Below are 9895 nucleotides of genomic sequence, written 5' to 3' on the forward strand. Positions count from 1 at the left end.
GTCCAAATAAACACGGACACTCCATTAAGTGCTGCATGTGACACACCATCGATTTCCCAGTCATGTCAATCAGAAATTTTAAATCTGCACTTAATTAGTCTTAGTTTCAGAGTAGAAAAGTCCAAATATACTTACTTGGTGGTGGTATTAAATTGACTATAGTTCTCGGTAAGTTTTGCTTCAGTGTGGCTAAAACTTGTCTCAGTTCTTTTCTATGTTTGTCCAAAGTTTTTTGAAAGTCGTTTTCAAAACATATTTGGCTGCAAAAGTCGTTCGGTCCGATCATGAAAGTCACCATCTATATAAAACAGAAACTTTTTAATCCTACATATTTACACATAAAACTGACTTATAGTCTAACGATTTGTCCTTTCACGTGCTCCAGTTTGGAATATTACAAACCAACTTTTCGTATCGTGGTACGCAATTGTCACAATTTTCACGTACAAAACTCCTTTTTCGGGAGTGTTAGACAATTAACTTCGTACTGTATTGTTTTGTAGGTTTATAAAATAAAAATAAACACCATTTACTTCCTTCATTTTTTTGGATTTACTATTTCTGCATTTTTCCGGTTATTATATATTTACTAATATACAATTTATGATAATCTAACGATTTGTCCTTTCACATGTTCCAATTTATTTAATTTAAATTAGACATATAACGTGATGCAAATTCAAAAATTTCATCAATATATTCTCTACAAAAATTGGATGACGTCATCTAAAACTTTCATTGAGTAAATCTAACTACAATGAAGTGTCTGTGGTTTATTAATCCCACCCTTAGTTTTACAGATAAGAACAGTGCGTTGTTCTAAAAAAATAAATTTTTATGAACAAATTTACAGTTAAGGTCAGCAACTTCATAACCCACTATTTTTTTAATTACTGAACCAAAATTTTTATTGAGTTTTTTAAAAACTCTGTGGTTCACAGTCACACTATTTTGCCTTCAGTGTAGCATATGATCGAAAAAATGGTCCCCTAGTAGACCATGAAATTTATTTTTAAAATAATGATGTTGGTATTGCAGCTATTGGACCCTATTTGACAGGATTTTACCGTAACTGTCAAACGGGGAAATTCAGAATATTCGATCATTAATTCTTCCTCCTAATGGCGCAGAATTCAGTATTACCTTTCTTTTTTTTATATAGATATTTTGTGTTTATTCTTGCATGCTAAAAATACCGGATGACTACATACTACCGAATTAATAATCGAAGCAAATTTTTGTTTTGGCAATCTTGATTTATTGGTATATTACCAGTTCTCAGTTGTCAATTTTCATATAAGGGCGCCTAACAAACGTGATGGAAGATGGCAGCTACTGTACCTATACCGGGTGTCTAGAAAATGGCAGATTAACTCTTTTTTTCGCAATCTACATCATAAAGAATTTTTCATTATATTTTTGGGACTGCCGAACATAACGTACTGAAGAGGCAAAAAAACCCTGACACTTGAATTTTTTATGACTACCTGCGATTCGTCGGACATTAATGTATTCATTAACAGAAAACATAACTTTATTCTAAAACATGTGCAAACAGAAAAAAATTAAAAAACGTAACATTAAAGATCAGCGTAAAGTTGCAAATACTCAAGTGTCCGTGTTTTTTTGTCTGGTAGTATATATAAATAAGGGTAGAGCAAACGATGACACGTGACAGCAATTTTTGATCCAAAATTCCGTCAAATAAATGTCAAAAAAACAGTAGCGTCGCAAGTGGACAAGATTTAGAAGAAATAATTAAAACGATTTCATTAAAAATCAATTAACTCAGGTTTTTAAGTTTTTTGGGCAAAATTATCCATTGATCCCTTGCAAAATGATTGCCACATAATCGCCCTTTATACATATAGGTACACTAATGGCGGGCTAGTGACGTGGTACCCAAAATCTCAATTTTGCTATTAGATTGAGCGATAAAACTGACAAATAAAAATGTCCGCAATGACAATAATATAATTATAACGGTTGTTTTATATTATTTAGATTTTTCACCCTTATTTCGGAATTCTGTGGGATGAAGTGGAACAGACACACATAAAAATGTTTTGATCCTATGAGAAATATTTTGAATCATACTGAATTATGGGTGGGTATTTAACTCCAGCAACTACAACAGACAGAACACAGCATAGATATCAATCAGTAGAGACGGCTCGCCGTTTTTCGTGACCCGTTTTCGTTGGTGGTCGTTCGCATTATGACCGAATGAGGGCGCCCAACTGACGTCTAAAATATTTGAAATTTGGCAGTTTTGTTACAATATTTTTCCCAGTTTTGCTTGTTTAAGACTGCTTTTCCGGTAGAATTGTACAAATAGTATAAAAATGTAATTTTCACAATAAAAGGTAAAATCTTTGTCCGATGAATTTTCATACCGGATCCCTGTTGTGCGTCTTATTCTCTCCCTCGTGTTTGGAATTCTTGGAAAAGATAGTAAACATAACACATTTTTTGTTTAAAAAGTCGTCGCAAACGAACAACAACGGTGGTTATGAATAAAATAAAAACTGTAACAAATCATCGTGTTTATAAATTAAATATGGACTTTTCTTTTTTCTTATTGTGATTCACGATTATACGATTTGAGCAAACTAGACAGTTTGCAATAAATTGCGTACACGAATCAATTTTTGAAATTGTAAATGAAGTGATACTTTTTAAATTGGGTGGCGACATCTAGGAATAGTTTAGGCAACGACCACCGATGACGGCTTAAAATTCGGGTCAGAAAGAACAAAGGCGCCGACACGAGCTGTCTCTACTGATTGTTATCTATGCTGTGGACAGAATCTAAAGATAGGCAACACATTATACTAGTAATAAATTGTGTACATAGATATAATTAACAGTTTAATATGAAATTCATTTCTTATTAGCAACACTACAACATCTAAATGGATTCTATTTCTAGCTTCAAATAACAGAGATAATATAAATGCGCATTTAATGTGGGTTGTGGTATTATGACAGGAAAAACACAAATCCCGGACACAACGGACAGAAACTTGACAATAATAATAATTGTAAGTATAATTGTTTCCCTCTTTTTTTTCATTCCTCTCTTACTTTTGTTTCTTTATGATATTTTCATGTGTAAGTAATTAATAAATTAAAGGGAAAAAATAAGAAAATCTAAGTTATTTTCGGCTTCGTTTCTTAGAAAATTTCAATTGTTTTTCCAAGATCGCCTGTTGAAATATAGCAATTTTTACAGTTCCGTAACAAATAGTATAACAAAAAAAAAATACAATTACCGCTTTTTTTTACTTTTTTCACATTCTAGATTCAGTTTCCACTCCCATTCCATAGAAGAACATAATTAGAAAAAACTATTGAATTTATTTAACTGTACTTGAGAGACGAGAGAAGTTCTGATAATTGCTAAGTCACATTTTTATACACACCATACCATATATACCGGGTGTCTGGAAAATGGCGGATTAACTCTCCGCTACACTGTTAACAATCAGCTAGTGAGTTTGGGAAAAGTAGTAAAAAAATTCCTTCTCATATTTTGGTGGAATTCTAATGATTTTATTTTTTACGAATTTGTAAAAGTCTTGAGTGCCGCAGTGTTTGGGTACCCATGGTGTATTATTTTGCGAGCCAATAAAGATTTTTTTTGTAAATTATTTAAAAGAATTTTGGGGACTTTGGTGTTCTGTTTTTGTAATTTAAATTTCAAACAATCTTGAGGTTCTAGGTATTCCTGTTTGGAAAAAATTTGAAAGTGCTTTGGGGCCCTAGTGTATTTTCTTATAATAATTTAATTAAATTTCTTAAGAGGATACGTCGTTCGCTAAAAACAGTATTATCTTAACAGGTTCTAGCTCCGCCCACCCGCTCTCTCTTTTCTTAGAGGGTATCTCATTTGCCAAAATCACTCTTATCTTAACAGATACTAGCCCCGGCCACCCACCCTCACTTTTCCTAAAGGTATGTCATTTGTCAAAATCAGTTTTATCTTAGCAAGTACTGATGACTAACTTTCACAAAAAATGATCAAAATTGGAAACATTACGAGCTTAGTTATATGGACAAGGCAGGAATTTTGAACATCTTCTCTATTGTTTAGTTGGTTATATGAGATTTGTTGATGCACTCATAATTTTAATAGTTGATAAAAAAAACATATAAGACAGAGTTAAACTTGTTTATAACTCACGGTGTGCTTGTTTTTCAAAGGAAACTTTGATTTGCACGTTGGCATGATCTTCTTTCAAATCTTCTGCGTCTATAAAAATTGCAAAATGTACTTTTCATTAAACAAAGCCCTAAAAAAATTCGAGTCAGTTTCAGATCGAAATATCTTGAGGACTTCCAAATGTCATGACAGCCATTCCGATTCGTGCTTCTTCTACTTCTCTTTCATTAAAAGCAAGGCTGTATTTAGCAGTAATTACAAATATGAATAATTAAAAAAACTAAACAAAAGGGAATATCAAATTTAAATGAAGGTATATAATTAGGAGGATATAAATAACTGATCTGATTAACTGACGAAGTGCTTTTCCTAATAGAAGCGAAAGATGTATGGGTTTCTTTAAAGAAAGCTTGATAGGCACTTCCAAAAGCACTTGATAACTATAAATAACAGGCTGCATTTGTTTAATAATTTCAGAAATAAATGAGCAAACTGAATCACTTTATATGTTAAAGTTTACCTTTAAATCAACAATATAAAAGTACGATTTCACAAGTCAACCTTGTGAGTGTTTTTGTGTGGGTTAATCCAATCTTAATTCATCAGAACATCAGTTATTAAGGGTGTTGCTACGCTAAAACCGACAAGAAGTGGTACCGACTGGTTCTCTAGACGAATGAGTGGTAATATAATGGCCTGCAGCGCTTACGGAAAATCTAATTGCTGCTTTATTATACATCATTCGTTGAGAGTGTTGTGTTAAGATTTTAAAAGACAGTGACCATAAACTTTGTTTGATTCTTCTTCTTTAAAAAACATCCAAATGAAAAATATGGAAACAAGAGTTTGAGTAGGTGCCAATTCTTGTCCGGTTTATCGTAGCAACGGGCCCAATATCTTATGGAAGCACGTACTTTTTTCTCAAACATACTAATGACAATTAAAAAAAAACTAAGTCTAAACCCTGACTTTTATTAAATTTTAAAACTCACCTTCCAGTGCTTCTTAATATCAATACGATCATCTTCCATCATTCTCTTAATTACCACCCTCGTCATATAAGGCATATCTTCTGACATAGAGGCGGTTTCACCCACATTTAAATGGGACTCATTATGAAGAGTAAGCGAAGTTTCTGTAGCGTATCCAGTTAAATTAGGATTAAAATTTTTTAACATATTTGGCAAAGTTAAATATTTGCGCCACGAACCCTTCCCACCTAAAATACAATTTCATCGTACCTAATTTTTATAAATCATCTTGACCAATACCTGCTGTTACAGCTATACCCCTATGTTCTAAAGACACATGCATAACATTCGTAGCCAACAACCCAACACCTGCTGTTAGACTATCACCAATACCAGCAATAACATCAATATCTCCTGGCCGGAGTTTATGAACACTTTCTGGAGTTTGGGCACTTTTGGTATTGTTCAAGGGACACGGAGTTTTTTTTCTTACGAAACGTTGTACTTTCTAAAAATTCAAACTCATAACAAAAATATTGTTTTGGAAATAAAAACTAACACCGCTTTGTTTTAATAATCTTAAATTTTGCTCATCTGAAACCGTCTCGTTTAGTAAATTGAAAGCCTCCATTCGGAAATGCCGAAAGTTACCAATTAACGAATCGAGTTCTGCAGGACGTGTAACTACACTACGTAACATAACATTTAAATGTAATAATACTATAACGACTAAATCACGGTGCTTCATTTTAATTAGAAAACACTTGTACAGTGACTGAAATTCTGAAAAGTACTGAATTTTAGTGCATTTTGTTCATAAATACTCTATAAGAAGTCAAGAATATCGGTCTAGGACACAGCTGACGTTACAAAGAACTTGTTTTTTCGTTCATAATTGATGCTGTATTGGTTTTTTACTCTCATTGCCAAAACTACTTTACCGTTGTAAGCGTGCTTACTTTATACATTGTGGGTTAACTTTTTCACCACAAAAATAAAAATTATTTAGGAAACTAGGTTTCTAAAAATTCCTCTGATTAATATTCCATTTATAAATAAAACCCATAATAATACATTTGCAATAATAAAACTACACACTACTTTGTAGATGATGTGGATGATCATGACACAATTTCAAATCGCTGATTAATATGATATAAAATGAAGTCGATGAGGTAGATATATGTCAGTGTGTTGTCTTCCCATAAGTATTTTATCATTCTGAAAACAAAATGCAACAAGGGGACCGTATATCAACAACATGTGTCATCATATTTGTGGAAGATAACTTATGATAAGACAAATGGGTCAAACATCATCGCAAAATTGTTTCTGTCGATATACAAGGTTGTGTGTTTCAACTTTTGCCATGGACTTAACAAATTGTACCTATTTTTTTTTTCCTTTCTTATAACACAGTAGAGGACATTCAACGGAATAAGCCAACGGGCTCACATCACAATGAAGATCACCTTCAAATTCGCCTCAATTGGTCTTTTTCTCTTGAACTTCAACAATTTTCGCTGTGTGTTGTTCCAGATTTTTTTTATTTCAAAAATGGTTTGTTATTGCAATACCGACGATAATATATTTTTAAAATTACATTAGAAAATGTTTGTATATTAACATTATACATATTTATTATATTTTACTCTTACCTTCCTCGTACCTACCTAGGAACTGATAACATTAAAATTAGTAATAAAAAAGCGTTTTTTTCTAACAAGATTTTGTTGTTGTTCGACCGATCTCACTCGTCAAACTATCATCTCGTTATACGACGTGAGTGAATTTCTTAGCAACCTTTACCTTGTTGAAGCAAAATCACCTTGACAGCAAACTGTAGTGTCTAGAGCAAAGTACGTTAACACTAGTTATTATTTTTGAAAGTTCAGGTTACTGAAGAAATAAATATGTTAATTAAGTAGATACAATTTCCACTTTTTTTCTCATTTAACATTGAGTGTTATTTTTTAATGTTATTGTGTTTTAGTAAACAGGTCGGTGACCTAAGTGGAACTGGAATCGAAAGAACTATATTTTTTTTAACTACACAACAAAGAAAGATTGATTATGTTTGTATTTTAAATATGTATATGTATATATAATTTAAACACAAATAAGGTGAGGTGCAAACAAAAGCGATTAAAAAAGATATAATGTAATGACATTTTAATAATGATTATATTATTTTATACAGGTGCAAACATCAGTCTAAAATACTACTAAGGTCACGAACAACTCCCTGGTTTTCCCCTTTATTACCTCCATGTTGGTGTATAATACATTTTCCAGCCTGTCAGTCATTTTTGAAAAAAAATCTTTGGATTCTTAATTATTATCAGTTCTCATTTTTGTAGTTAAATCTAACTATTACGTCTAGTAAAAATATAAGGTCTTTTGTCCGACGGGCAGTTAAATTTTTCAAACACTCTGTTCCCGCCAAATGATTTGTTACCAACAGGTTCCATAATATTATTCCATAAATCATTAGCAACTACAATGAAAACAATAGAACTAAAACACGTTTTTTTTATATTTTTATACCTCTAGCGTGTGCTTTTTGGCTAAAATGGAAACAGTCCGCTGATAAATATTGTGAGTCGGCCACACCTGGTGCAGATGTAGGGAAATTATAATTTAGTAAAAAGGGTTGAACAACCACCGTAAAATCATCTGTGTCAAACTCATCAATATTGCCTATTTCCATATCTAGTTTTAACCATTTGTCCATGAACTCATACAGCACTTGTTTTTGTGTACTTCTGTGACCAAATAAACACGAACATAGGCCGGCACGAATAAAAGAACAAGCAGGATTTTCTGTCTTCAATTCAACTATGATTTTAAGATCTGTAATTAGCAATAAAGCTTTTAGTTAAAAAGTACACCATGAGTATCTTACGAGGAGGTAGAACAAAATTAACAATAGTTCGAGGTAAATTGTCTCTAAGTATTCGTAAAACTTCGATCATATCTTTCCTGTGTTGTTCCAGTGCAGCCGTCATATCTTCCAAATAGCAAGCATCACAAAAATTATTAGCTCCTATAAAAATTGTAATCATCTAAAAACTAAATGTAATGTTATGCTACCTTTATCACTTTTATACCTTCCAATCCTCGTTTATATTAACACATTTAGTTGACTTCATTCTTTTAACAAGTTCTCTTGCCATGTAAGGGATATCTGACGATATAGCATTTATTTCTGCAACATTGAACTGACTTTCTTGCTGTATTGTCAAAGAAGTCTTCACTGCGTACCCTATTAGGTTGGAGTTGAACATTTTTAGTATATTTGGCAACGTTAGGTACTGCCTCCAGTTACCTTCACCACCTGCAGCAAACAATTTATTGTTGATCACTACTGAAGGGAAAATTTTACCAATAGGAAACGATTTTCCTCTTTCTTCAAGTAGTACTTCTAGCACATTAATCGCAGTTGCACCTACTCCAGCCGTTAAACTATCACCTAGTGCTGCTGTTACATCAATATCACCAGGTTTAATCTGATGAACAGATAATGGCTTAGAAAGACTTCGGGCGTTCCGTACATCACATGGAAATGGTACCGAATCTGGTACTTGTCGCTGAATTTGCTACAGTTGATACATTAACACTAATGCTACTCATAAACGAAAACTAACATTTTTTCGGTAAGGGGATTTGTTGTTCTGTTTTGACTGTAACTGAACTTCCATCAGCAAGCGCCTCGCAACTCTATATGGTCCTAAAAATTCTTCCAGGAAAGTTCTTCCGGTTTGTGCGGCAGTTCCACAGCACAGTACAAATAACAAAAAATAACTGCGGACTGTTTTCATTTTAGTTAATAATTTAGGACACTAACAAATAAAAGAGTCGAATTCTTGAACTTCTCGCGGGAAACAGTTGAAGATTACTAACAACGGTTAAACTTAAATAACTTTTATATTGGATGGCGAAAAATAACATGCGAATCACCTTGATGAACTTTACCTGTTCAAGGAATGACGTACGCTATAATTAATCGAAAAAATATTTACATGCCTACGAGTATTCACCACAAATTTTAGTGGTAATTTATAATGCAACAGGTAGATATTTGTTTTTAATTTCATAACGAATATTTAGTTTTATTATATCTAGACTGGAACACAATATTATAAATATTAGTCATAGTGTCAACCAGTAAATATTTACACTTAATCACCTGTTAGTTTTTATTCTCTGCGTGCACAGGGTCGCTAAAATATCCGACAGCGATGATAACTGATGTGTAAAAAAATGTCATGAACCATGACTTTTTTCTCTCGACTGGATTACAAACAGTGAGATCAGCTCTAGCTTTTAGAACCGCTTTATTTATTTTTGGCGAACTGACAAAATTAAAATTTGTGTTCGTAATGCATTTGAGGAAAAGCAAATTTTCAGCATTTTTTTTCTGGTATTTTCTTAACTCAAATTAGTTTTATTCAGTGAACCCGTCGTTTTGTGGACCACGTCAAATCGAAAAGTAAAAGCTTGCCTTATCTACTACTGGAATAGAAACAGAAATTTAATCTGATAAAGAAAAAACGCCCAATAACTCTTTGCCAAACAAATGGAAAAAATGAACAGCTAAAATTTTCGAAAAACGTTTGAACAATTTTAAAGGGTTTGACCAAACATTTTCAATATATTTTGCCAAAGTAATCTTATTTTCAAAATTTTGAAGTAACACATGTTGATTCAAATTGGCACTTCAAGTACAAAATTCATTTCAATTAAATCTAACTGCGTG

At 32.6% G+C, this 9895-nt stretch overlaps 2 protein-coding genes across 3 annotated transcripts; both read right to left on the reverse strand.

The window, feature by feature from the left end:
* Positions 1-28: 28 nt before the first annotated feature.
* On the reverse strand, positions 29-6114 carry LOC135126969 (phospholipase B1, membrane-associated-like). 2 transcript variants are annotated; one of them, XM_064053231.1, is made up of 5 exons: positions 5696-6114; positions 5437-5644; positions 5158-5384; positions 136-298; positions 29-89 (listed from the first exon to the last, which is right to left on the reverse strand). In XM_064053231.1, exons 1-5 carry the CDS (start codon positions 5882-5884, stop codon positions 79-81), a joined length of 798 nt encoding a protein of 265 aa, XP_063909301.1. In that variant the 5' UTR covers positions 5885-6114; the 3' UTR covers positions 29-78. The 2 variants fall into 2 exon arrangements, with proteins under 2 accessions (XP_063909301.1, XP_063909302.1); XM_064053232.1 differs by lacking the exons at positions 29-89; positions 136-298 and adding an exon at positions 4186-4255.
* A 1179-nt stretch (positions 6115-7293) lies between these two features.
* Positions 7294-9029, reverse strand: LOC135126506 (phospholipase B1, membrane-associated-like). The gene is made up of 6 exons (XM_064052523.1): positions 8784-9029; positions 8522-8735; positions 8247-8473; positions 8042-8201; positions 7684-7989; positions 7294-7633 (listed from the first exon to the last, which is right to left on the reverse strand). The coding sequence occupies exons 1-6, from the start codon at positions 8955-8957 to the stop codon at positions 7503-7505; spliced, it is 1212 nt and encodes a 403-aa protein (XP_063908593.1). The 5' UTR covers positions 8958-9029; the 3' UTR covers positions 7294-7502.
* Between the last annotated feature and the right edge of the window lie 866 nt (positions 9030-9895).

This window comes from Zophobas morio, unplaced genomic scaffold, assembly GCF_036711695.1.
Source record: "Zophobas morio isolate AGI-343-1 ecotype UQ-CSIRO unplaced genomic scaffold, CSIRO_AGI_Zmor_V1 ptg000011l, whole genome shotgun sequence".
NCBI lineage: Eukaryota > Metazoa > Arthropoda > Insecta > Coleoptera > Tenebrionidae > Zophobas > Zophobas morio.

Coding starts and splice junctions, on each gene's coding strand:
- LOC135126969 (XM_064053231.1), bottom strand. CDS start 5,884: ATGAAGCACCGTGATTTAGTCGTTATAGTATTATTACATTTAAATGTT. Junction 5,645..5,695: donor GATTATTAAAACAAAGCGGT/GTTAGTTTTTAT, acceptor TTGAATTTTTAG/AAAGTACAACGTTTCGTAAG. Junction 5,385..5,436: donor GGGTATAGCTGTAACAGCAG/GTATTGGTCAAG, acceptor ATTGTATTTTAG/GTGGGAAGGGTTCGTGGCGC.
- LOC135126506 (XM_064052523.1), bottom strand. CDS start 8,957: ATGAAAACAGTCCGCAGTTATTTTTTGTTATTTGTACTGTGCTGTGGA. Junction 8,736..8,783: donor AATCCCCTTACCGAAAAAAT/GTTAGTTTTCGT, acceptor TATCAACTGTAG/CAAATTCAGCGACAAGTACC. Junction 8,474..8,521: donor AGGAAAATCGTTTCCTATTG/GTAAAATTTTCC, acceptor TGTTTGCTGCAG/GTGGTGAAGGTAACTGGAGG.